General features: G+C 47.7%; 1 protein-coding gene across 5 annotated transcripts in view; it reads left to right on the top strand.

The window, feature by feature from the left end:
• The window catches only part of PLEKHA7 (pleckstrin homology domain containing A7), a 202,958-nt gene that overhangs the window by 100,927 nt on the left and 76,406 nt on the right, over positions 1 to 25,625 (top strand). For 4 of the 5 annotated variants that reach the window (XM_045825405.1, XM_045825402.1, XM_045825401.1 and 1 more), the window contains one exon: positions 17,263 to 17,346. In XM_045825405.1, coding sequence (XP_045681361.1) covers positions 17,263 to 17,346 — 84 coding nt within the window. Of the gene's footprint in view, positions 1 to 8,310; positions 8,455 to 17,262; positions 17,347 to 25,625 lie in introns of those variants that run through there. The other variant, XM_045825404.1, reaches the window with a different exon arrangement.

The raw sequence follows: 25,625 nt of genomic DNA, 5'->3' as shown, positions 1-25,625 counted from the left end.
CAAGTTTGTCAGGATATTCCGCCCGGCTTGGAGGGTTGCTCACTGGAAAGTCTGGGTACTCAGGGTTCTGTGGGTGAGGCATTGTCTTCCTGGCGTGCTGCATCAGTAGGAAACCGAGAAGGAAATGGGGTTGGGAGGGTGTTTCCGAAATCATCCCATTTTGCCCTTTACTAGAAGTGAGACGGGCAGAGAGAGCTCCTCCCTACCCGGATGTGCTCGCCTACCCCAGCGCTGAGGGAGGGGTGCGTCCCCTCCCCCAGGTCATGAATGGATGCTGGGCCAGTGCCTCTGTGTGGCTGGCTCTTTAGTACCATTGTTAGAAGACACTCAGAGGAGCAGCAGGGACTTAGGTGGCCTTAGGAGGCCTTCGGAGGTCCTGAGCGGTGCGGGAGAAAGCAGTGTGGAGGGCGGAAGGTGCCCCACCTGATTCAGGACAGTGTGCGGTTCAGGACAGTGCTCAGGCCACGGCGGGAGCAGCCACAGGAGGTTCCTCCCCCTGGAATGTGGCTGGACTGCTTTACCTCTCACTCCCCACTGACAACTTGATCTTTTCCAAACAAAGACCCTGCACTTTAATTCCTCGTGGTCGTCCCCTGGGCTCTGGCACCGCTGGCCCTCAGATCTGTGTGCTGATACTTTGCAGCACAGCCTGGGTTTATGGAGTAAAGTGCTAAATGTCAAGATTGATGTGGGTCATTCTACACCGCACACCTGTGAGTGAGCTCATACCGCCGACTTCGTGCCTGTGCTTGGGTTCCTTCTTCCATGACTGCTCTGACCTCCGGGCAGCAGGGGGAAAGTTACTAGCTGTGTCCCCCTCGTGGTTAGTGCTAGAGAGTGAACCCCTTCCCTGCCACTGCTTTCTCAGCCCCACCTGTGTGGAGGTGACATGGAGAAAATGAATCTGGCAGAGCAGCACCTGGTGTCAGAGCTGGAATAGCTCCCTGTGCTTATTATCCCCAACCTTTCTCATTTTACAGATGAGGGGACTGAGGCCCAGCAAGGGAAAGCCTCCCGTTTGCCTCCCTATTGCCTGGTATTGTCATTTACCTTGAACTGATGAAATCCCTGAAGTATGGTACAGAGGAGACATCATGGTACCATAGACGACAAGAGTTCAGGTTCTGGACTTGGATTCCGAGGGGAATCCTAAGCCCTTCTGAAATGTATGGCCTGGGACAAATGACTTAACCCCTCTTAACCACTGTTCCCTAAGATGATGATGGCTTCCAGTGCTGAAGTGACTGTTTGAGTTAATGCATGCAAGCATCTCAAGCAGTTACTCAAACTAGCAGGTACTCAGGAAATGGTGACCATTCCTTTTTTTTTATCCTTGCTAGAGGATATTTTTTTAAAAATTGCTTTGAGAGAGAGACAGGGTAGGGGGTAGGGGAGAGAGAGAGAGAGAGAGAGAGAAACAGAGAGAGAGAGAAACAGAGAGACAGAGAGACATTGATTGATTGCCTTCTCGTACGTGCCCTGACCGGATCAAACCTGCAACCTGGGTATGTGCCCTGACTGGGAATTGAACCTATGACCATTCAGGCTATGGGTCAATGTTCCAGCCAGCTGAGCCTGAGCCTTACTGGCCAGGGAATGACCATTATTTTTTTAATATAGTCCTAGATGTTTGTTAATGGATCTTGGCCACACTCAACTATTAAAGCTGTGTATCTAAGAAGAAAAGCTTGACACAGCTTTGTCAATCTCGGCGTATGCGTCCTGTGAGAGGGTGCTTCAGGGACTGACCCAGCCTCCACTATGGGGCTGTGACTGCCTGCTGCTGCAGCCGGGTTCCTGGGGGTTAGGCATAGGTTCTACGTCAGAGCTCTGCACAGGGCCTTGCTTTGCTGTTTTCTCACCAAAACATCTCCCAGTGCTCAGGATCTCTTCATCCCACCCGTGTATTGCAGAAGCCTCTTGACTCACATACCTGCTAAATGGTGTGTTTCATGGTGTACTAGGATCACAGAGCTGGAGAGGAGCATGAGGTCACCTTGGCCGATGTCAGGCCTGGGGTTTGTGTTCTTTCTTTAGCAGTATCTTGCCATGTGGCTTCCTGGCCTGAGCTCGAAAACGTCCACCAGCAGGAGGCAGCCAGCCAGGCTGGTGTGCAGAGGCCACTCTGACTGTGACGTTGTCGATGCAGAATTCCTTGAAAAATGTCTCCCAGTGATTTACCCACGGATGCTAGTTCTACCATCTTGGCCCTCAGGGAACAAATCAAATCATTCTTCCTCACGATAGCCCTTCCGAAATGATGACAGTGGTCGTGTGCCTGAGTCCTCCCAGGCCATAAACTGCAGTTCCTTCGGTGAGGAGGCTGCGACCTGTTGGTGTCCTCCACGATCATGACTTGTGTTTCCTAGGTGTGGTCTGGTCAGTTCAAAACAGAACTTAACCTTTCTTCTCCAGCCTCCCTTGTTTTGGACCCTATACTACTACGGAGTGAGTCCCAAGGTCCTACTGGCTTTGGGACAGCTTTTCCACACTTTTGACTAATTGGGTTTGCAATAAGTCAATGCCACCAAACTAATACAGATTCTGTATCATTTCCTAGAACTGCCTTAGCGAATCACTATAAACCTGGTGGTTTAAAACAACAAAAACTTACCCTCTTACCATTCTGGAGGCCAGAAGTCTAAAACCAAAGTATTGGCAGGGTTGGTTCCTTTTGAAGGCTCTGGAGGAAAATCCACTCCATGCCTCTCACTCCATGCCTTTCTCTGTGTCTCTGGCAGTATCTGGCAATTCTCTCTTCTCCTTGTCTCGCAGACGCACCTCTCCAGTCTTTGCCTCTGTCTGCCAGTGGCCCTGTCCCCTGTGTGCGTTTCATGTGCCCCCTGAAGCCAGACCAGCAGCGCGGGGTTTCTGCGCGAGGTTTTTTGACTGGACCAAAAACTTCCCAGCTCTAAAATACATTTTCCATGTTCGTTAGTAGAAATTAGTCACTGGAAAATGGATTTTCTTTAAGGCAGGAAATTAATTTTAAAACAATGTGTGATTTTTTTATGATCCTTGTTTTCGGGAACCTAGTGTTAATTTATGGTTAGTAATAACGGTGACCCTGAGCAGTTCTCTGGCCTTCGCAGCCCTTTGCTTCCTTCTCTGCAGAACAAAGGGACTGACTAGAGGGGTGATCTCTGTGCCATGTTCAGCTCTAAAACTCCATACTGTGATTTCTGGAAAGCAAGGGTTACCCTTGATGGTAAAAGGTCTCAAGTTGATGGAAGATCTCAAGTTGGCTTAATAAACTTCTTGAGAATTTATAGCTCATGACTAAGAAGACGGATTGTCATTCATGAATCTGAAAATCTACAAAACTCTGTCCTTTGGTTCACCTTTGACAGGGTATGGAGACTGCGCTGTTAAACCTCCCCGCCCTCTCCCTGATTACTCAGGTAGCGCGAGACACCACAGGACTGGCTGGCATCTGGTTGGCTCTCACGTACTTACTACATGAGCGAGTGAATGTTCTATGTTCCATATTGTTGGGGGCAAGTAATACAAGATCATTCAGGTGTGATCGTCTGGTAATTCTGAGCCTTTTAAAGATTTTTCTCAGATACCTAGCAGAGCAGTTATTTTTAGAACATGATGGCAATGTTTTAAAATTGCTTTCTGGAGCAGTTTTCTTATCTGTGATACAGGTGGGTATTGAGGCCTGGACTCCAGGGCTGTGCTCTAAACACCATCTTAACCAGAACTGGGAAAATAAAAGATAAGCAGAGTGAGCAGAGTACTCCAAAAACAAACCGGAGAGCATAAACACAGTCTGCTTTTTTGGTAACTGCTCAGCCTGCGCAGACATCTGAGTGTGCGGCCCCTGTCTCCTACCAGCACCACTGATTCTAGAGAACTGCTTCCTTCCAGAGAATTGCAACACCACAGTGGACTGTGTAGGTTTCGGGTTGGGGTGGGGTGGGGGGTCTGGGATCTTGTCCCATGCAGCAAGCACCTGGTCAGATGCTTTTCTGTTGTAGGAGACCCCACCTGCTCTCAGTGGTCCCTGGGGGTGTCCATCTGGCACCTCTCTGCCTTCGGATTCTTTAGGGCCAGCACGGTGGGTGGTGCCTCTGTGGGTTTTCGGTCTGTGGGAGGAGCAGTCTGCTGGCTGTGTGGGGGCTCACCTCCTCCGGAGAGCAGTCCGGGAAGGCTAAGGCGAGTTTGCTTCCACTGTTGTCAGGAAGATTCTTCTAAGATGTTTTTGTGAGAAGGAAAACTTTGGGCCTAATTTTTGACATCTTTTAGCGCTCACTCTCAGGCAAGAAATCTTTTCTTTAAAATAGGTCTCCTTCCCCTGGCCTGGTAGCTCGGTTGGTTAGAGCGTTGTCCCATACACCAAAGCGGTTGTGGGTTCGATCCCCAGTCCAGGCGCAGACAGGAGGCAACCAATCGTCGTTTCTCTTTCACGTTTATGTCTCTCTTCCTTCCTCTCTCTCTAATATCAATAAAAACACATCCTCAGATAAGGATTTTTAAAAATTGAAAAAAAAACCCAAAACCCCAACTAGGCCTCCTCCCTATAAGGAAGCAGTTCTCTAGAATCAGTGGTGCTGGTAGGAGACAGGGGCCGCACACTCAGATGTCTGCACAGGCTGAGCAGTTACCAAAAAAGCAGACTGTGTTTATGCTCTCCGGTTTGTTTTTGGAGTACTCCACTCACTCTGTTTATCTTTTGTTTTCCCAGTTCTGGTTGAGGTGGGTGCAAAGCTATTTCTCTTCCAGTAGGAAAAGGAGAAGCGCAGGTGTGACGATAAGCACCACCTGCGTCCACCCTCACCTCGGGGAAACAGCAGGGAGGGGTGGGGTAGATAGAAGGTGAGCCGAGGGTGCTGTCCCCTCTCCCCTCTCATGGGGGCCTGGTGCTGCCCCAGTTTTCGTCTCCAAATGAGCTGGAGTTTCCCATGAAGTTTTCCTGTTTTTAAAGTTTGGATCAATTTAAAAAATCTGTGTGGTCCAAATAAAACTAATTTTTTTTTTCCTTGATCAGTTTGAAAGCTCTGATACCGGTTGGTATAGGTTAGTGGATGGGATGGGCCCCCCCCCGGGGCGTCTCTCTCTGTGGAAATCCCAGCAGAGCTGTGTGTGGAGGGGATTCCTGTGTTCATCTTTGCACACAGATGTGGAAGAGTCTAGGATACATCAAGTAAAAGCAAGTTATAGAACAATACATATAGTTTTATGTTATTTATGCACATTTTCCCAAAAACTGTACATGTAAAATTTTAAATGCATAAAAATTTCGTAAAAAAAAGTAAAAACCCAAAGGATACACAAGAGACTGGTAACGGTGTTTCCCTGAGACCGACGCCGAACTGGAGGGAACTTGTACTTTTTTAGTTTGTACCCTTTCTAACACGTAGTACTTAGTTTTTGGATGGGAAATTGAAAAAGAGTTGTTGGGCTGCTGAATGCTGAAGAGTTGAAGTACTGCTGTATGAAGAGTGGTAGCCTTCAGTGCTGAGAGTATTCAGGAAGTAAAGAAGCAGAGTGGCCTGGAGTGAGCAGGTAGGGCCCCTGGGAAGAGAAGGGGCCTTGAAGGATGGGCAGAATTCATTAGGGGAAAGGACGGCGGAGCCTAAGCCCGGAGTCAGGAAGGACAGGGTGGCTTGGGGGCTGGTGAACAGTGGAAGGCGGCAGGGGCTGAGGGTGTAGGGAAGTGGTGAGAGACAAGGAGGCCGTAGGAGCCACAGAGGGTGTGTACCAGGGGACGGTGGAATGGGAGATGTGCTCTAGCATGATCAGTTTGGCACCAGGGACAAGGAAGTTTGGAGGCAGGGCCACAGGGTGGGAGCCTCTCACGTGGCCTCTCTGGCTCCAGGGAGCTGTCACTGGTTCCTACTAGGGTGCTGCCCGGTGAACAAGGGCTATACCTGCACGCCTGCTGCATAAGCTCATGGCACTCTCCGTTCCTCCGCCCCCAGGAGTGTGGGCGACGGAAGCCTGCCAGCCACTGCTGGTGCTCCAGCACCTCTGAAACCAGTGAGTCTCCCCAGACGTTTGGGAGGTTCTATAGAGCCACTGGCCATTGGCTGAAGTGTAGCCGGTAAGAACAAGCCCACACTTTGGAGTCAGGCAGATCCAGGCATGACTTCTGACCTTGTCACTTACTGGTCAGGTGGCCTTGGGATGGCACTTGACTCCACTGGGCTTCAGTGGCCTCGTTTGCATATGAGGGTAATGTGATATAGTACTTTCTAGGGTCATTGTACTTAATGTATTGCTTCTAGCAGATAGGTGTGCCTCGTTTTACTTTTCTATTATCATACCGCCTCTGATGTGTATTATGTGTATTTACATTACAGGGATGGGCAAAAGTAAATTTACAGTTGTTCATATGGAAAATAATACAATCATTAATAAATAACACAGAAATAAACTGTTTTGCGTACCTACAACCATAAACCTACTTTTGCCTACCCCTGTATTTATGGTTAATATGTAAAATATGTATTTATTTGTATCTACATGTGGCCACATCAGTCTGGTCTATTGGATTGTAAGTTCCTATTCAGTGCAGATAATTATGTTCTAAACGTGGTTTTACCCCAAAGCACCCAAGAATGTAAAGCACATAGTAGGGCTGAATAAATGTTGACGAAAGGAGTTTGTGTTCTCAAACCGCTGCAGTACTAACAGCACTGACCTGCGGCGGAGCAGGATGTGTCTGTAGGCTGGGGCATGTCTCCCTTGTGGTTGAAACAAGTTTGTGAGAAACGAAATTGCAGAAAGCATGTCGACACATTGCTAGGGCCCTTCCTGCGGCCCTGAAGTGAGGGGCCCTAATGTCTGAGCTTTATTAGTTTCACAGTAAATCATCTCAGCATTCAGAGGTTCATAGACCATTCGCTATAGGCAGGAGTGGCAGTGATGAAGGATGCGGAGATTTCTGAAAGGGAAAAAATGCTGGTAAGGGACACAGGTTTTAGTAAAACCGTCATCCCAAGGAGACAGAATAAAATCCCTGTGTTTTCATTCAACAAATATTTATTGAGCACCTACTACGTGCCAGGCAATGTAGGCACTGGAAGGTAGCTGTGAAAACAGAAGTCCTTGTCCCGTCGAGCTTATATTGTATTCCTTGTGGTCACCGGTGTCATGACTGCATCTAGACCTGGGTTGCAAAGAGCCACAGTGTTGATCTGAGGCTGTGGTGATAAAGCCACAGGCAGTAAAGGCACTTTGGTCCCTTAGTTCCCCTTTCTGTCCCCTCTCACTTTCTCCTTCCCAGGTCTTTTCTGGGAGCGAGGGCCACATAGTTAAATCAACGCTGATTGGACCTTAGCCATCCCAAGCAGTAATGAAAGAATCATAGATTGTTACCAGGGGGAGTATATATGGTGGCTTATAACTGCTCAACCCCTTCGTGGCCCCGACCGTGTAAAACTCAGGTTTCCCCTGCTCTCTGAAAGGAGAGCTTTCCTATGAAACACTTCATAAGTTGCAGTAGTGTAAAGTGAGGACATAATTACCATTAAGTTACGTGGAAACATTTTTTAGTGTTCTCACCCCCCCCAGTAAGTTATCAAATCATACCAAATTACACATAAAACCTAAAATAACACTAACATACAGTAAATGCATTAATGCACAAAATAAGTCTAGGTAAAGCACAGATGCTCACTGGCAGTTTGAAGCCATGGCACCTTGATGTTGAGTGTAGTTCCCTGGGAAGGCACTTGGCGGCGCCACTCTCACCACTAGGGCTGGGGGCAGTGCACTGCCTCTCACGGCTGGCTGCAAGACAAATAAATGCTGAACGCTATTTTTGCTTTTCATCTTTTTTCATAAAAGCGAACATCCTCTTTGGATTTCTCTCAGTTAGCAAAAACAAGTACTAATGTGGGTGTTTCATAAAGACGAGAGGTGTAACGTGACTTTTGGAGAAGTGGGGGATACCTGAGGTGATACAGGAGCCATCATTTCTCCATCAAAGACTCTGCATTGGGCTGACTTCAGCTGCGGTGTGGCAGAATGAACCTGAGCAGTTCATTCTGACTCCAGAGCCTGTTAGGTGGGGGGTGTTTCTTATGTCCTGTTTCCAGAGGGGTAGCCAACCCCACTGTCTCCGAGAGCAGAAGAATCAGGGCCTGGAGACACAAAGCGCCTGCCTCGCTGTTTACCCCCAGCCAGTGCTCCGCTTGGCCACAGCGGGGTGGTGACTCAGAGCTGGAACTATGTTCCTGCACCGTTGCCAGATTTTACATCAGGGGCGGGGAGGAAATTGAATGAATGAGTAGGAGCAAGTGGCTGCTGGATTTGTAACACCTTGGGAGGCAGCTGCTCCAGAATCGAAACTGAGAGCAAACAGGTGGTCTGGGAGCCTCTGCTTTGCTTCTGCAGGTGCCCAGGCTCTCCCTTGCTGCCTGAGCCGAACTGGGGTTTTCATAAGGCCAACATGAAGCTCAAGGAAAGAGGGAATGTGACTGCTGCCCTTCCCAGCGAGAACAGGTTAGTCCTGTACCGGTTTCATAAGGATTCAGTTTGCTGCGATTAGCCCGATCAGGAAAACCACATAATGACAGAGAGAAGGGGAGTTTCTATGGCTTGGTGGGAGCACCTATAGTTAGAACAACAGTAAACAGTCTGATTTAATTGGGAATAAATAGGACAGAAGTGTTATTAGCTACACTTCCCTGATGTCATTACAAAGGATAGTCTGTTGGCAAGTAGCATTGGGGGAGGACGGCTGTTCTGCCTGGTTCCTTTGTGTTTTCAATTATGTTGTTACATTTCAGTCTGTGGCTCTGGCAGCCGTCTGAGATGAACCTCAGAGGCAAGATGTGACAGCGAGAAGATCCCTAAAACATCACCGGGTTTAGCCTTCTCATTTTATACTTAAGGAATCGGACTAATCAAAGGGTGTTAAACAGAAGCATAAAACTGGGTGTTCTCTGAGGTCAGAAATGTGTCCTGTGCAGTTTTAAAACACCTTGGCCATGCGTGTGCCCAGCTGGGAGCAGCCTGCTGGAAGGCTTTTTTTCTCGGGCTGCACTTTCTGAGTCATGGCGCTCAACCCAGTGGGGGACAGAAGTGTGGCTGGAGGAAGGTGTCTCTTGATCTTAAACTACTTTGCCTGGCAGGCAAGTTCTTTAAATAGAAGTTTAAACAGGAGGCCGGGTGTTGTGCCTTAACCCAAGAGGCAGAAAATGTGTTTTGAGCTGCTGTTCTGTGGCGAGCTAATAATACTGGAGTTCACAACATGGAAAAAGACACAACGACTTGATTAGAGTGGACCTTTAGAGCCAGCAAAGGAAACTCTAACAGGCACTGAAGTTTTGGGGTCTGCTGTAGGCCAGGCACGGTATCAGCACTTTTCATAACTGTCTGCTCAGGTTGCAGTGGTCTTCTCTTTCTGTAGACAAAGAAACCAATTCTCAGATCACTCCTCATTCAAGGTCGAGCCCAGCCGGTAGGTGACAGACCTGGGATTTGAACTCTAGGTTATATGACTCTGAACGTTGTGGGGGCTCGTGTTCAGCAGGCCTGATGTGACCTCTCCACACGGAGAGTCTAACCCCTCCTTGGAGAGATGAGGAAACCAACACCCAGAGAGGCTATTTCCTCCTGGGGGCTGGAACTGGTTTGGTAGTAACAAAGCTAGCATTTCAGCTCCTAATATGTTGCTTCCCTGCCACCTTTGTAAAAAGGGAATTGTGGAAGGAAAGCATATCTGGGTTTGATTCCCTCATTTTATGAGGAGTTTGGCTTTAAGCTTTTCATAATTATTGAGGTCCTATGAAGGCAAAACCGAAACATCCTATAAACCAAGTAGCAATCCTAAGTCCCGGGGCCCCACATGGGAACCTGGGGAGCAGATGGGTTTGCAGCATGGGTTACTGGGTCAGAAGAGGTGATTTATGAAATGAGTTGGCCACTGAGTGAATCTGAAAACATCTGGAGAGTCTAATGAAATACAGGGCTTTCCCAATTGTGCTGGATGACTTCAGTCTGTTTAATTCAAAATTTGAAAAGGATAGGCTTCCCTCTTTGCAAGATGTGAGAGCTGTAAGTTTGCTCAGTTAATTTTGTGACTCGTACGCCTAACTCCATCTGTGCCAGACTCTGCCCCTTTTGGCACCCTGGGTGAGGAGAGCGGTTGCTGACTGTCCCTCCGGGTGGTAGATCTGGGGTTTGGCTGGATTTCGGTATCCCTACCTCGTTGGGTGTGTGATTGGGTCAGATGTGGTGGGAGTGGGGAAGGCTCTTCCTTGGTCTGCGTCGTGTGCCCCAGGGCCAGTGCAATCTCCCAGCCTGAGTGCAGGATCCTTTATGAGGGCGGGTGGGCCCCTGCCTCGCCCACTCTCTCTGGGGAATCTCCGACAGTCAGGCTGCTGACATCAGAAAATGAGGTGGGTTCTGCACAGCGTCTCCCCAAGGTGACGTGTTTGTGCTCAGGCTGTGGAGATAAGGAGTGCTCGCTCCACGGGCATTACTGTTGTGTGCTGCAGGAGATGCAGGAGATAGAAGTGAATGGCTGCTCCCAGCCTTCCAGGCACTTAGGATTTTACTGGAGATAGGGGAGGGGTGAGAAGAACAAACACACATGAAATAAGTAGAGGGCAAGGTGACAGAGTGTATAATCAGCCACCAAATTGTGGGTTTCACACCAACTACTCTCCCAGTTCATAAAGGGGAGATGCAGGTAATGTTTGTATTATCCTCCTGTGTTTTTAATCAGTCATTTCCTCTCTGGTGTTTGCATTCCACTCTTTGATTCTCTCTGAGTGTATTAACTTTCCCTTGCAGGGGAGGGGGTATTGCAGAGGAGGGCTAATTTCTCCAAATTATATTGTAACATAGTTGGGAGAGAGCCACGGATGAAGCGTTCTTGGCATGTCGGTGTCTCATTCTTCCTTTCTTTGGCAGTAAGAGCTGAAAGCTGCTGCCTTCTGTGACTTATGGCCCTTCACAGTCCTCTCTCTTTGTTACCTGAGTCCAGACTCTCACAGGGTTAGTGAGCCTGTTTGGAGGCATGGCCTAACTTTAAGGAACGAGTCTCCTTAGTCATTTTTCATTCACTCATTTGGCAGATGTAACAGTGCTACCCACTGTTATAGGCTGATAATAGCAGTGAGAAGACAGCCAAGGTCCTTGCTCTCCTGGAATACACGCATTAGTCTGGGAGACTGGCAATAACAAGCATATATGTAAGAAAGGAAAATAACAGGTACTCATGATTGAAATAGGGTGATGCGCTGTGAAGTGCCTGGGAGACCACCTCAGGGAGAGTGGGGGAAGAGCATCCAGCCTGAAAGGACAGCGTAGTGCAAAGGTTGCTAAGTAGGACAGCACTTGGTGTTCAAGGAGCAGAAGAGAGGCCAGTGTGACTGGGATGGGGTGGAGAAGGAGGAGAGCGGCACACGAAGAGGAGGAGCTAGGCACGGGTCAGGTCATCTAGCATCTTCTAAGCCAAGGTAAGGAGCTTGCAGTGATGCTGTTAATGGAAATAAGGAAGCCTGGAGGAGGAGTATCAGGTTTGGCAGCAGTGAAGGGAGGAGGCTCATTCTATTTTTGCCCTGTAAAATTTAGACACCAGAAGTCATTGCATAGCCAAGGCACAGTCAGGCTGAGCAGACGCTAACTGAATGCCTTCTGTACGCCAGGTATTGTGCAAGGCTCTCTAATGCACGTTCCCCCATTTCGTCCTCAGAACAGCCTTTTGGAAGGATATTATTATTCTTCCTTTGCAGATGGAAGAACTGAGGCTCAGAGAGGTGAGCTGGCTTGATCTGGTTTGAACCCAGATCTTCTGACCTCAAGGCTCTGGGCTGATTCCTTGCTCGGGGCAGACATTGAAGGCGGCTGGTTAGTGTTGTGTTTCCACTTGGAGAGAGAGTGGGGACCGTATGTTGGCTCATCAAGGCCTGCCTCCTATGCTTCCGGAAGAAGGGCCCATCAGAGTGAACTGCCGTGTGTAGTGAGCTGTTGAAAATCTTGACATTTTCAGAATGGTGTGAGCTCCGAAGACCTCTTTGGTCAGGTTCTCAGCCCTCTTAGGAAATGCCACATGAACAACGTTGATGCTTTGCACTAAATGAGCAGTTTCATAAAAGTTAAGTAAAATAAAACGAAAGGAGCTTCAGAAATGTTCAGGGAATGTGGAAAGCTGTTTCAACTCCTAGCTGCTACTTCCTGACTGTGTAGCCCAAATGGAAACAGGAAAAGATGGGGAGGCAGTTTCTTGAGTTCAGAACCCTTGGTTTTCCTGAGAGGCTGGGATCTGGAACAAAGAGAGTGAGTGCCTTACCTGGCCTGGAGGCAGGGCCGAGCAGCTTCAGGCCTGCAGGGTGACTCGTTTACATTGGTCTGGGGGCTCCTGGAGGAGCCAGAAGGTCCAGAGCAGCACCTGCTGCCCAGCACACCACTGAGAAGAGCCTTGACAGAGTCCATCCTTAGGCTTTGAAGCCAGATACTTTTCTTATATTTTAAGCTGTTTCTTCTCTTAATAACATGGGCCTGATAAGGGCTAATGCTGACAGAGCAGCTGTGCCGCACTCCCAGCAGACCAGTACCACCGCTGTCAGAAAACCGGATTTATCAGGGTGCTCTGACCGACACTTTGGAGCACCATTCATGTAACTCCAGGACTTCTTGCCAGGCCCAAAAATTGCCATGCTGAGTAATTGGAATCACGTTTTTTCCTCACCTGAGAACATTTTCATTTGCTTTTTTTTTGTTGAGTGAGTGAGAGAGAGAGAGAGAGAGAGAGAGAAAGAGAGAGAGAAACATCGATGCAAGAGAAGCATCAATTAGTTGCCTCCATACGCACCCAGACCAGGGACCCACTCCAGGGCCTGGGGTCACACATGCCCAGGCCTGGACTGGAGATGAACCCGCAACCTAGGTGTGTGCCCTGACCATGAATTGAACCCACAACCTTTCGGTTACAGGATGATGCCCCAACCACTGAACCATAGCAGCCACGGGGAGTGATCTCTATGTTTAACTAACCAGAGTCACTGCTCACATTATAGTCAAAATCTATGTGCACGAAAAGTTAATCTTTCAAAAATGTTGCAAGAAACTACAGGACATGTTTATATTTTGACTAGTCCTGTGCATACTGGTAGGTGGGCTCTTCCCTACACTGAGTTCAACTCGGTCTTCTCCCTGGTCCTCATTCTGTTCTCTTGTCGGGACTCTCGTGTTTGCAGTGGGACTTCTTCAGGGCCTAACTCAAGTCCTCCCCAGCCCCGGGGCCTGTGAAGATGTGCTTATTTATGTGGATGGTTACCTGTGGCCCACCTTCATGGGAATCATTCTTCCCTGCCACCTCCTGTCCATGCTCCCTGGTCCTTTCCCAGGTGAGACTGGCTGCCATTTGGCATGGAGGGGCTGTTCCTGGGAGTAAGAATGGGATCGGAGGATAAAGGCTAGGTTGTGTTTTACTTCATTTTGCTAAGTTACTCTCTCAGTAGCCTAAAGAGAAACAAAAGCCTTTGTGTGCAGAAGTCTGCTCCCTTGAGACCAGCCACCTGGCTTCCAGCCGGGCCACCTCCATCACTACCAAGGAGCAAGGTGGCAATTCAGGTTTAAGAACAGGTATTTCGGGGGATTTGTCTGTGCCTGTTAAATGCGTCTTGAGATAGGGTTGTAGTACATAAAATTCTTCACGGGTGTCAGTAAATCAGGAAATGGGCGGGCTGGGGGCTTTGGGGCTAAGGGGTGGGGAGACAGCAGGAAGAGTCAGAGGCTTGGCAGTCTCCAAATGGGTGGAGGGATCGGGCATTTAATAGGCAGCCTTGGTTTGGTTGGGGTGAGCCTCGCGTAGCAGGAAGATCAGAAGGGGGGCTATGTGCGAGAACCCAGGAAACGACAGTGGTTTGGGGCAAGTCACCTTATCCCGGGGTCTCCAACCTCCAAGCTGCAGACTGGTACCTGTCTGGGCCCTTTAGGAACCAGGCCACACGGCAGGAGGTGAGCTTGAGTGTAATGTGCTTGAACCATCCCGAAACCATCCCCCCACCTCCGATCCATGGAAAAATTGTCTTTCACGAAACCTGTCCCTGGTGCCAAAAAAGTTGGGGACCACTGATCTACCTGTTCGGAGCCTCACTTTCCTCACCTGTGGCCCGGCGTGACAAAACACAGCCTGTCCTACTGGGTATTTGGACTGAATGAAATGGAATACCCCAAGGACCTACCTAATTCTTTTTCCTTTGCTTTAAAATTGCTGAACCAGAAACTTTGCCATTAGCAAGTTGGGCAAGTTTGATCAGAAATGATCAAATTTTAAGACTTCAGGTTCCTGGAAGCATTACTTTGGTTCATCACTTTTTTCAATATGAATCCTTTTTTTTTGTTTTTCTTTACATTTAGTGTTCCAGCAGTATCTCATAACCCAAGTCCGCAGTTTCCTAATACATAACATGGGGATAAAAATACCCACCCTGCCTCACTCAGTGAGTACGTGGGACAGTCAAATTCAGTGATGAATATGACCATGTTTAAAGCTTCGGATAAATACAGGAAATGATGGTAATGACATTGGCTGATAACCTTTTTTGGCAAAAAGGGCAGCGTTCATATTAGGAAGGAAAAGTTGAGGAGCTGCCTCTAGATTTGATGAAACAACAGCTATCTTTTTGTCAGCTTTAAAAACTGTCTTCCATCTCATGTCAGAATGTTAAGTTCATCTTTGCACCTACACAGTCCAGCTCAGGGTTTACTTGCCTAAGACTCAGTACTTGTTCAGGCTACAAACTGGTGCAAACTGGTGTGGGGAGCCCAGGAGTTGCTGTTAAGGTGCTGCGTATATGAAGTGTTTGCTGGATGCTGGATGCTGCTCCACGCACAGAGAAGATTCCCTCTCTGCCTGGTTCCCCCAGAGTTCCACCAGGCTGACCTTGTGTGAGGACCCCCTCATGTTTGGGGGCTGCTGAGTGCCCCATTGATGTTATCAGTGACACTTTGGCCCTGGGCACAAGGGAAGGAGGGAGGGGGTCATGCTGTTTTCCTGATGCTACGTCTTCAGGGATTTCTGTCATGGCTCGGAAGCTGCCAGCCCCACAGACTCCAAAGGGAAGAGGACAGCAGGTTATCGTGCAAAGAGCGTCACATTTAGAAACAGAAGCTCTGAATTCATGTCCCAGTCTTGTCACTGATTGACGAAGTTATCTCGAGCGAGTCAACCTTTCTGAGCCATTTCCTCAACGCTGTTCGTAGCTCTTATGTATAAGAAAAGGCTTTCTGGATTGGAGCACCCTTGAGAAGTGGATAACAGTGGTGTTGCTTTATTGTTATTCCCTTTAGGAGCTGGGCATTATTTCCTGCAGGTGGAAGTGAGGCAGACTTAGATTAGAGTTTGTGTTTTCAAATTCCCTGGTGACTAGAGATGACCCTGTCAAAGGAGCTGGGTGTAAGTAAAGCCTAACCCTTGAACGCGGTGCAAGGATTTCTGAAACAGGTGTTAAGGCAGCTTGCTTCCCATTCTTGTCTAGGTGTTCATGTCTTAACTCCAATTGTTTGGGAAGATCGGGCTGCTGCCTGGCAGATGAGGTCATAGGGTTCCGAGGGCTTGCCTGGAACCCAGAGCTGGGAGTTTGGAGGCTGGTGGGGGTTGGGAGGGGTGAGAGGGTGCTGGGGTGAGGCAGAGAGTTGCAGGACCCGGGAGCAGCCTGGCCCTGCCTGCTTCCCGTTTGGCTTTATCGGGACTCAGGCTGCACTAACCTCAGTGTCAGCTTATCCCAGACACCAGAACTCAGGGTGCTCTGACCGGGCCCCGGGTCAGAGAAAGAAAAACTTTGTAGGCTTAGAGATTTATTCTTTCTAAACCTTCATGCTATGCTCATTTAAATCTAATCTCTGGGGTGGCTCAGTGGTCAGTTTGGAGATGGGGCTGATACCATAACACTGCCAAACTGAGGCGATGGGTTGGCTCTGACAGTGAGCGAGAGCCTGGTGACCATCTGTTAGGGGCCGTAAAAAATGACCATGCCCTGGTCATTTTGCCTCTGGAACGTTAACCCAAGGAAACAACTTGAATCACAGAAAAATCCTCAAAGATGTATTAATTATAATAGTGGGGCCAGGAGGGGGCACCTAAAATGTCCAGCATTAGAAGAATGTTAGTCTTTCTAGAATGTAAGCACTGTAGGGAAAGGCCTTTTTTGTTCACTTTGTATCTCCAGCCCCTAAAACAGTGCCTGGCACACAGATGGCTGGGAAAAAAATTTTTTTGAACAGTTGATTGTGTGAAAAAATTATATCTATGTGATGAGACTATTGTTCAGCTATTTCAAATGAAGAAGTCTTAATGACATAGGAGATATTCTATGTTAACAGGATGTGATAAAAGCAGGCTGCAGATTTCTAAATACAGTAAAATCACAACTTTTTTCCTTTCTTAAATAAAAGAGTAAAAAAACTAGGAAGGAGAATCTACTCTGGTATGTTTCTAGATGGTGAGATCATGGGTGACCATTTTTCTTTTTTCTGTCTAGATTTTCTAAAATTTCTTAAATGACTCTGTTTTGCGATTGGGGAAAACATTTTAAAACAAATTATATTCTTTTAAAAAGAAGGAGGGAAGGTTGTTGTATTCAGAGAATAAACCAGCAGGCTCTTCAGCCAGCTCCTCCTTCCTTTCAAAGAGCCAGGCAGCCTTTGTGAATACACAAAACACCTACACACTTTGGCTGTGCCTGTCAGCTTGGTGTGGAAGCTGATCCCTCCTAATTTCAAAAGGGTGATAGAAACTCTACAGTGTTGAAACTGTGCAGGTCACGTTGCACGGACATGCTCGTACATTTATATTCCATCATTGAAGTGAAGACATTTTGTAGTAGGGAGAAGAATTTTAAGAAGAGAGATTTTTCTGGGTGGGTGGTTAATTCTTAGAATTCTTTCCTTGGTTCATGGGTTTTGAAAGCTGCTGTAAGTGCCGCCTGCTTTCCTTCATTCTTGTTTTAGCTCGTGCCATCTTAAAGTAACTTTTGCTAAGCCGCTCAGTTTGTTGGAGTCCGTGCTTCATGGAATGTCTCTCTAAGCTGCAGTGTTCTCTTGAAGCCAAGACTTCCCTAGAATTAAAATATCTGCGTCTTAGGTGGCCTTTGGCACCTGAGCTGGAAGTTCTTGGCTTTTGAATACAGCTGGATTGTGACAGGTGAAGTGCCTCCCAGCAGGAAGGCCCACTTTCTCACCCTGGAGGAATCTGATGATTGGGGGGGTCCTCTGACAGTCCGGCCTGTTGTTGTGTCTGTGGTCCGTATCATCCATATGGCGTTTCCTTCATTATCTCTCTTCCTTTCTCTTTAGCCATAACCAGCAGACCACAGCGTTCAGGCATCCTGTGAGTGGGCAGTTTTCTCCAGAAAACAGTGAATTCATTCTTCAAGAAGAGTAAGTACTTTTTTAAAAATATTCTTCTTTTCCAGGTAGAGTTTAGGGGCTTAAAAGCATTTGCTCAAAACAAAGTTTGTTGGACTATTTTTCCCCTTTCAGCTACAGGGGTTCTGTGTTTGTTGACTGAATGTGAAATGCAGGAATTTCGTTTTTCAGTCTCTAGACCTTTCTGAATGGGAAGAGGAAGAAGGGGGAAAGGATGTGCAGATGTGCTGTGTGATTGGCATTGTCAGAGCCCCTTACCTCTGTCCCTTCAATGAATCTTTTTCCTCAAGTGACCTCTAACACGTTCATCTAGTGTGAAAGTACCTTGAATACAGTCTCATACTGAGCTGAATGAGCCTGTAAATGAAGGCTCAAGTACGAGTCCAAAGCCAGGGCTTAGAGGAGAAGAGGACTTGGACACCCACTGGCCCCGAACATTTTGAGCTCTCCATGCTTGCTTTCCCTAACACAGGGACATTCTTGCTCCTCAGCAGGGCCTCTGGGTGCTCAGGGCAGGCTCTACCGGCCAGGGCTGTTGCCTTAAAAATGCATGTGCAGCCCAAGCAGGCTGTGTTCCTCTCCCAAAAATGAAGGCAGAGAAACCTGTGCAAGTGGCTGTGGTCTCTCGTGCTCATCCGAGATGGTTCTGTTTGAAGAAAACAATTCCGTTTGAGAAACTAATAGAGATGTGGGCTTTACTTCTTTTTTTCCAAATGATTTTTCTTCTGCTTAATCACCTAAACCAGACATCTTTTTAAAAAAATATTTATATTTAGGGAGAGGGAAAGGGAGAGAGAAAGAGAGGGAGAGAAACATCAATATGTGGTTGCCTCTCACGTGTCCCCAGCTGGGGACCTGGCCTGCAACCCAGGCATGGGCCCTGACTGGGAATCGAACCAGCCACTCTGGTTGGCAGGCCAGCACTCAATCCACTGAGCCATACCACCCAAAGTTAGATCTAATATTCTTAAAATGAATGATCAGTATTTATATTTTTACAGCATTTGCCTCCCTTGGTACTTATACCTTTAAATGTTCTATTATGGAAAATTTCAAACATATACAAAACCAGAGAGATATGGTAATAAATCTAATGTATTCATTGACCATATTCAATAATTTCCAAACCATGGTTGATTTTTGCCCTTGCTGAGGGGCTCAGTTGGTTGGAGCATCATCTCGTAAACCAAAAGATCACAGGTTCAGTTCTCGGTCGGGGCACATACCTAGGTTGTGGGTTTGATCCCTGGTCTGGGCATGTATGGGAGGCATCGATTGATCTTTCTCTCACACATCAATGCCTCCCCCCAAATCAATAAATATATTCTTGGGTGAGGATTAAAAAAGCAGAACAAACAGACATGGCTGATTTTATTTCATCTATATACTCCCCCTCCCTCCCTAGATTCTTTTGAAGCAAATTCCAAACGTATCATTTCATCTCTAGTATTTTCAGCTTAGAATCATTATTTTACAGAGCTTTTAAAGTTAGAAATCTGTAATTATAATAATACTTACATTCCTTGCATGTTTACTCTGTCCTGGGGATTTCACATGCATATCTCATTTAATACAGTAATCCTGAGGGGTAGGTTATCATCATAGTTTGAGACGTGAAGACACTGAGACTCAAAGAAATAGTCACTTGCCAAGAGTTGTTGCGTGGCTAGAAGTAGAAAAGCCAGGATGCCACCCTAGCTCAACCTCTTCACTCAGGTCTAACCTTTGCCCTAGTCAGATGCTGCCTGCTAAGTTATTTTGATGCTGGTGGCCTATGGAACATGATGGTCAGACTGTGGGGTTGGGGGTCTGGCTTTGAAAGCACTAATGTTTCATTAGAGAGAAAGTGGGTGAAGGTAAAGACTATCTTGTCTCCTATATTGAGAAAGAATTGCTGTGTAAAAACACTGGAATGTGGACTCTCTGAATTCCAGCTTGGAGTGAGCTCCTGTAGAGGTTATTGAGTTCAGCCCCTGTTCTTAGGCATCCTGAAGCCCTGGGTGCCATAATTATTAAAGTTCTGGATAGGGAATCCATCAGAATGCTCAGTGGGAAGTTACCAACTTTGTTTTCATAAAAATTTTATATATTTCTTTATAGAGAGGAGAAGGAAGGAGAAAGAGAGGGAGAGAAACATCAATGTGTGGTTGCCCCTCACGCGCCCCCTCCTGGGGACCTGGCCTGCAACCCAGACATCTGCCCTGACTGGGAATTGAATCTGCAACCCTTTGGTTTGCAGGCTGGAGCTCAATCCACTGAGCCACACCAGCCCAGGCAGAAGTTACCAACTTTAATAAGAGCTTCTAGAAAATGCAGACTTTTTATCACTAAATACCTATGTCACACACACCTCCTTCTCCTCATTATTCACAAAGACTTTGTCTCCTTACCACTTCTGAGAAGGTAGCCTCTTTTGTCCCACTAAAATATCTCTGTAGAGAATCTCAATTCTATTCCATTTCCAGAGAAAATCTGTTCTTTCCAGGGGTCACTGGGTCTCTCTAGAGCCCATTTCCTGGCTGTCATAAGGAGTGCTTGCTTGTCTCAGGGGGTGGGTGCAACCATTTGGCCAGACATGCCCTGAAGGAGGCAGAAGGTGCTGTAGGCATTGAGAGGCAGGGAGGATTCCTATGAACTGATGTGGTGATTCCTGCTCTTATTCATTAAATACTTAGTAAATGCTGGCCTTGTGTTGGGGGTGTGCCAGACCGTGCTCCAGACTCTGCAGTTACGGCAGTTAAGACAAATGTGGTCCTGTCTGTGCAGAGCTGGCGGTTGAATCGGGAAGATAGATAATTAAACAGGAGATCACAAATGTGATCGATGTTCACAACCGAAGAAACAAAGGGTTCAAGGGGAGTTGATAAAAGAGCATTCTGGCTTAGGGATCGTGGAAGGCCTCTCCATCCTGGGAAGGTATGTTGTTTACACTGGGACCTGTCCAGTCACGGTGAACAACCTGGGCAAAGGCCTCGAGGACAGAGAGGGGAGAGCTCGGCGGACCTGTAACCAGCTGAGTTAGAGTGAAAACTGAAGAGCACCAGGTGGATTCTGGAGATACTTGGGAGGTAAAATTGACAAGACATGGTGATTGATAGTCTGTGATGGGGATGAAAGAGAGGGAAGGCTTTCTTGAAGTGTCTGGCCCTAACTGGAGGAAGGGGGAGGATTAAGATAAGCCAAGATAAGCGTGTGTATGTGTCTGAGGGTGGGTCACAGCTGAGGGAAGTGTGACCAGTCTTAGCGGGGTCAAAGGGCAAGAAGACTGATGTGTAGTGGAGGTTTGGGAAGGGGAGTGTGGAGAGAAGTTTGGAGACAAAGGCTGCAGCCCATTATCTAAATGGCTTCCCCCTGAAACACCCTTGGATTTGCCTCCTGGTGCAGCTCTGGAGGGCGGGGAGGCAGGCAGGAGTTCCCCTCACAGAAACTATCTTAAAACATCTTAATACAGTAATCCTGAGGAGTAGGTTATCATCCTATATGCCAACTAATAAGATTACTGTTATAATCTTGTGAAGAGGGGCTTGATTCTGTGTGGAGTGTTGCATGTGGTGAGGAAAGAAAGGTTGAGGTGACCATTTTTGTCCTTCACACATCAGCCGTCAGAGTGTGTTGGCGGAGAGAAAGGAAAGGTGGGTCTTGTCTTTGTCTTCTTCAGAGAGGGTCTGCTAAGGCCACACTGACTCCGCTTGCAGAGCCTTCACCCTGGTGTCTTGGAGTGGGTCCTCCTAGAGCAGCGGTTTTCAAAGTACGGTCTCTGGACCGGGAGGACCCGGAAACTTGTCACACACACACATTCTCGAGCCCACCCCAGACTTCCTGAATCGGAGGCTCTGGAGGTAGGACCCTGTAACCTGTGTTTTAACAAGCTTTCAGGTGATTCTGATTCAGGTAAAAGTTTGAGAACCATACCTTACTTTTTCCAACCCTCCTAAATTATTCCCAGATTCTTTCATTCATCCTTAAGTCTCCTCTAGATACTCATCATTCTCTGGGCTGCAGTAATAATTGTAGATGATTTTTGAATCAAATAATCTTCGCTTCCTCCTCTTGTAGGAAAGAAAAAATGGTCTCTATGGTGACTTCCTTAGCGTATTGCTGATGTGAACAGATACTGCATCTCTCTTACTGTTGGCAGGTAGAGCTCACCTGAGCTGCCTGGTGTAACAGGGCATGTCCACCAAAAGATACTTTCCCATCTTACACGTTAGAAGCATGGAGAAGAGAAATAATGTGAAAGCTATGATTTGGCAGAGGCAGAGGACATAAGCCCTATGTATTCTAGTTACTGTGTGTGATACAGGATTAGTCAGGATAGGCTAGGGTCTGCCATGGAAACAGCATCAACCAAAATTTCAGTGACTTAAAACAATTAGGATTTATTTCTCACTTTCACTCCATGTTCATCACAGGTCACCTCAGGGGTTTTGCTCTGTCATCTTTACTGAAGGACGCTCCACCTCAGTGCTTCTGTGAACGCCAAAGGGAGCTTTGTAAATTGTGCGCTGACTCTTTTACTCGCATTTCATTGGCTAAAGCAGGTCACATGGCCACACCTAGCTTCAAAGGGGCAGGGAAATGCATTTCTACCATGCACCTGGGAAGACAGTGAGAAGTACTTACTGGTCAGCACTAATGACTACACTTAATCCACAGTCCAGATTTATTAAAGGCAAGTAGGACCTCTCAAGTCTGTCCCTGACAAGCTGCTTTTGCTGCATGACTAGAGTGTTTTTGTTATGCTGCCTAGTTCACTGTTAGACCCTCCCAAGGCGGGTGGGTGTCAGTGAAGGGAGCCTGCAGCCTTGTTCCCCGGGGAACACCCTGTCCATCCAAGCCAGCATGCCTGTGGAAGTCTGTTGGAGGAGCTAATACAAGCTCAGGCAGCATTAGGAAGAGTACAGGACATGGGGGCAGAGAAAGGGGAGAGTAGTTCTGGTGTGCCATGGTGTTTGTGGACTGCTTCATTCATTCATTTCCTGCTTACAGAGCACCAGGGATGCACCCAGCCACAAACACTGTGTTCTGGGCAGTTAATTTCAAGAGGGATGTTGAGCAGTTGAGATTCCCTGGAGGAGGGGGACCATTATGGCAAGGGGTCTGGAAACCTTGCCTAGCACGTGTAGTCTGCAGGCGAGAAGATGAAGGAGGGTGGGCTGTGGGTTGTCAGGGGAAGTGGGGTACATTTTTTGTGTGGCTGCTAAAGGCAGGCATCAGATCAATGAGTAAAATTTATAGACAGGCAAATTTCAGCTCAGTCCACAATTTTCTAGGAAAGAGATTTTCCAGCATCCTTTGTTTTAGGATCTAGAATTTCATCTTTAACATTAAATGAAGTAATTTATCAGAGTAAGAGTTGACTTTTCCATTAATAATAATATTATCATTTTTATAGCTAACACGTACAGCCCTTACTGTTTATTACCAGGTATTTTTCTAAGTACTTTATGTATATTAATTTAATTTTAAAACAGTCCTATGAGGAAGACACCATTATCATAGCTACTGAGGCACAGAGAGGTTAAGAGTCTTTTCAGAAGTCACACAGCTAGTGACAGGATTTGAATCTAGGTAGTCTGGCCCCAGATGCTGTGTTTCTGACCACTATTGCCTGTCATTTCAGTGGTTTTCAAGAGACAGTCCCCTTCCCTGGCTGTACTCAGGTGTAATGTGCTGACTAAGTAGTCTGCTGCTGCTTAGAGACTTTAATTGTAATTGTATTTGCTGTCAGGAAATTTGATCTAATAACTGCACGCTTGCTTGGAAGACACGAAGCCTCCCTGGTAGGCTTTTCTTCGAAAAAGGTTCACAAGCCTTTTTGCAGGGCCTCATTTCCAGTGATTGGATCATTAGGGCGCTTCTTTGTAAGCCTCTTTCCTGATTGTCAGTGATTTTCTTAAATTAGGAGCTTGTGGTTGCCCTTTGTGGCTTACAGGGCCACACACAGGGGCCCTCCTGAAGGGGTAAGCCTTGGCAGAAGGCACTTCCAGGCTGTGGTTTTGGCAATTGGTGCTGTGCATTTCTCCTCAGTGCTGGTCTGCCCGGGAAGCTGCTGACAGACGCCTCTGCGGCTCTCGGGGAAGCACTCGGGGCCTTGACTGACAGCAGACTGTGTGCACTGATCCCCAGGCTCTGTCAAGCATTTGATGTTGAGGTGGGGCCTAGTTGAGAGAGTATGCGCTCTGGAAGTTCAGAAGCCTGCTCTTGTGCTCATCAGCTGGCTGCAAGGCACCTGAGATCCCAGCGAAGAGAGGACCCTGGCCTAGCCACCTTTCCCGGCATCCTAGTGACTCTCGCTCGCTCCTTCCCTTGGAGTCTTGAGCAGCCCTCTGTTTTCTCATCAGAGGAATGAACTACATTGGAAAAGAACTACAAGTTGGAATTGCCGGGAATGTTGTGAGTGGTGTTTGGAGGATAACTGGTAAAAAGATATTATCTTGCTGAAGGTGAGAATTACCTTCCTTACCTTTGACCTCTTTGGGAGTTCATTTTGCAGGCTTTCAGGCAGGCTGTCCATGGTGGGTGCTGATTACGGACCTGGGGGTGGGGTGTCTCCTGCTGTGGGAGATGGCGGTCTGCCTTCCCTCCTGCAGTTAAGCAGCTGATAGTGAGACACTAAGGGCACAGGATGGGGGTGGGGTACACTACAACTCTGAGCTCGGAGAAGGAATCTGCCCTGTTGCTCATACGCTAAGCCCTGGGCTGTGAGGCTGACATGTTGCTCTCTGCGGCTGTATAGCCAGCACCTTGTCCCTCCACATTGGCAGTCTTGGGCTAGCTTTGCCTGTTGCATTTGGTTGCCATGGCAACAGAAAAATTGAGGAAAAATGGAAACAACTGGCAAGCAGATGCAGAAACTTGGAGTGTTCAGTTTTCCTTCTCAGTCTAGGAGACGGCGCTTGTGACAGTCACAGGTAGGGGGAGAGGTGGTGACCGTGTCCTTGGTTCATTCAGACACTCGAGTGCTGGCTTGGCCTCTGACGGGGATGTTGTGAAGGGCATCGGCATAGGGGATGCTGGCGTTGCCACACAGCCGCCGCGTCTCCAGCTCTGTCTGCACCGGGTGAGATGCTGCAGTGCTGGCTTCGCCGTGTGTGGAAGGGACGCTGCTGCTTGCAAACAGTCATTTTGTTTTGTCCTGTGACTTCCTGTGTCCTCTCCTGTCACCTCCTCCTGGTCTGGGATGTACCCAGATCTCCACTAGAAAAGGCTGTTTTCTAATGAGAGAAGTGGCTGCCTGATGAGCCAGGGGAAGCAGATAGGTTACAAGAGCGCTCCCCAAGGCTCTTGTTGGAATTGTAGCATCTCTGAAACAGCAAAGCAGAGGTGGGAGGAACAGTCAGGGTCAAGGTCTGGTTCTCCCCCCGCGCAGATAGACACATGCAGCCTGGACAGCGGAAGAGACTGCCCCAGGGTCATTTGGCAGAGAGAAACTCAGGCCAAGTTCAGAGCAGTACTTGGGTTTAGGGGTGCAGGAGGTGAGCCTTGGGGGCTCACTGGATTATTTTCATGCCGGGTGAGGGGTGCTGTTTGGGCTGATTTCCAGCTCCCCGGGTGGGGTGGGGTGAGGAAATGGAGCTTGTGTTCCAGAGAGGATTGTGGGGGAAGGGGGAAGAACACAGAAAGCCACAGTTGAGTAATGAGGCCAGAGTTGCTGAATGAACACCCGTGTCAGACGGCCTCCCCCGGGGTGTGGGGAGTGAATAGGGAGCGTCGGCGGTCTGTCTGTGTGTCTCTTTCTCTGGGAAGCGGGAGTGTGGAGGTGTCTGCCTGTTTGGGACAAGAACGTCCTTTTATTCTTGCTTTTTCCCTTGTGCATTGGTTTTCCATACCCCTTAGGTGGTGGGTGTCGTGCCTTAAAAAATTTGCTGGTTGTTTATGAACGTTCCTCCTTTCACAGCAATAATTTTAGCTGAGTTCTCTGTGTAGGATCCTTGAGGACAGAGCATGAATTTGGGGGCCTATTTTTCCAGGAATTAATGGGATATAGGTCTCATCTCATCTGCCTTCTCAATAAGAGATTCCCGATTCCCCATAGCTTTCTAACCTCCTCTCAGTAGCCTTGAGTAGCCTTGAAGACCTGACAGTATTATTACCCTGGGGAGAGGACAGGACCCCAGTCCCCCAGCCACAGGGTTGATACACTTCAAAGAGGCGCCAGATAAAGTGTTTATAGTGGTGTTTATAGGAAATGGTTGTTGTTTTAGAAATTGTTTGGCATCTTGGGCTTTCTAGAGAGAAATGCCTTGGAAACAAAAATAAGGTGTACCTTCGATTTAAATTCTGGGGTC

Source organism: Phyllostomus hastatus, unplaced genomic scaffold, assembly GCF_019186645.2.
Source record: "Phyllostomus hastatus isolate PE091 unplaced genomic scaffold, TTU_PhHast_1.1 phas_scaffold_585, whole genome shotgun sequence".
NCBI lineage: Eukaryota > Metazoa > Chordata > Mammalia > Chiroptera > Phyllostomidae > Phyllostomus > Phyllostomus hastatus.
This window is presented reverse-complemented; position numbering and strand designations above follow the sequence as displayed.